Here is a 1214-nt window from a genome sequence, read left to right as displayed (position 1 = left end):
CCGGGTAAGATCTGTACCGGGATCTTACCCGGTACAGATCCCGGGTAAGATCTGTACCGGGTAAAAATTAGCTGGGGCTAATTTTTCATGAATTACTGCATCACCAGCAGATGAAGCGTCACTGACTGTGGAAACGGCTCTTTATGACAACATGCTGTTGTTATAAAGCATAACTGCGTTATACTGTTATAAACATGTTATAAACAATACGTTGAAACAATTTGTGATTAGCAACATGTCACTTTAACAAAAGTGTAAAAAGTTAAACTTTGTTTTAGCATATTGTAACAAAGCATTGATATTCTGCCGTAGCAACAATCTATTGTTGGAAACAATATGTTGTTACGAAGCAACATTGTTATAAACAATAATGTTGCTTTATAACAATGTTAAACAATAWATTACAAGGCAACATACTGTTATTGTAAGACAACAATGTTAACAGCAATATTGTTGCAGTATGATCTGTTAAAACTATGTTAAAATGTTATAAAACGATGTAAAGCAACATATTCAGGCTTTATAACTCATCCTTAAGATTGTTTATAACACTGTGTTATAAAGAGCGTTAAACGTGTTTTACACGCCACAATATGATGAAACAATGTGTGATAAGTCTAAAAAATTTAAACTTTTCTTCCCCCAAAGAAATGTGCAAAACTGGATAGTTTAAACCACTGGGAGGCCACAAAATGTATTTAATTAAAAATGCAAAAATTAGTTTGTTATACATATATTTTTTAGGTTTAATTTAATTGATGGTTTCACATGAAAATCAGTCTGTGCTGCAGTTAAACCACACCTCGACTTGTGGGTTTCTTTACTTTCAGTAAGAACTCCAACAAGCAGAAGAAATAAAGCTTAGTAAAAAATATTTACTTCCACCCAACATGTTGAAACGCCTTGCTAAAGGGTCAGAGTCAGAGAGTTAGCCGTTAGCCGTCCTGAACCGGGTTCAGCAGAGACGGAGCAGCTGATGAGCAGTCGGTTCCTCTGGACGCTTCATCGCGTTAAGCAGCGTTACTGTGCAGAATGCCGTCCTCCCGTTTGTGGCTTTAAAATATAAATATATGTACCACAGAGCCTTTAGAGAGGTTACGACAGCAGGGCGCGTCTTCAGCGAGGATGAGGAGGAGCCTGTCTGGGTGGTCAGGATGAAGAAATACCGTCGTCCTCCAAAACGTCTGAGAGCTTGAGGTAAAGCTGAGAGAAAG

The 1214-nt window shown here is 37.7% G+C and overlaps 1 protein-coding gene across 1 annotated transcript in view; it reads right to left on the bottom strand.

Moving 5' to 3' along the window:
- Nucleotides 1–940: 940 nt before the first annotated feature.
- tec (tec protein tyrosine kinase) overlaps nucleotides 941–1214 on the bottom strand; it is a 25022-nt gene continuing 24748 nt past the window's right edge. Inside the window, exon 17 of the mRNA XM_008436104.1 lies at nucleotides 941–1214. This exon is cut by the window's right edge and continues 19 nt beyond it. Coding sequence (XP_008434326.1) covers nucleotides 1150–1214 — 65 coding nt within the window. The 3' untranslated portion in view covers nucleotides 941–1149.

This window comes from Poecilia reticulata, linkage group LG18, assembly GCF_000633615.1.
Source record: "Poecilia reticulata strain Guanapo linkage group LG18, Guppy_female_1.0+MT, whole genome shotgun sequence".
NCBI classification, from domain to species: domain Eukaryota; kingdom Metazoa; phylum Chordata; class Actinopteri; order Cyprinodontiformes; family Poeciliidae; genus Poecilia; species Poecilia reticulata.
This window is presented reverse-complemented; position numbering and strand designations above follow the sequence as displayed.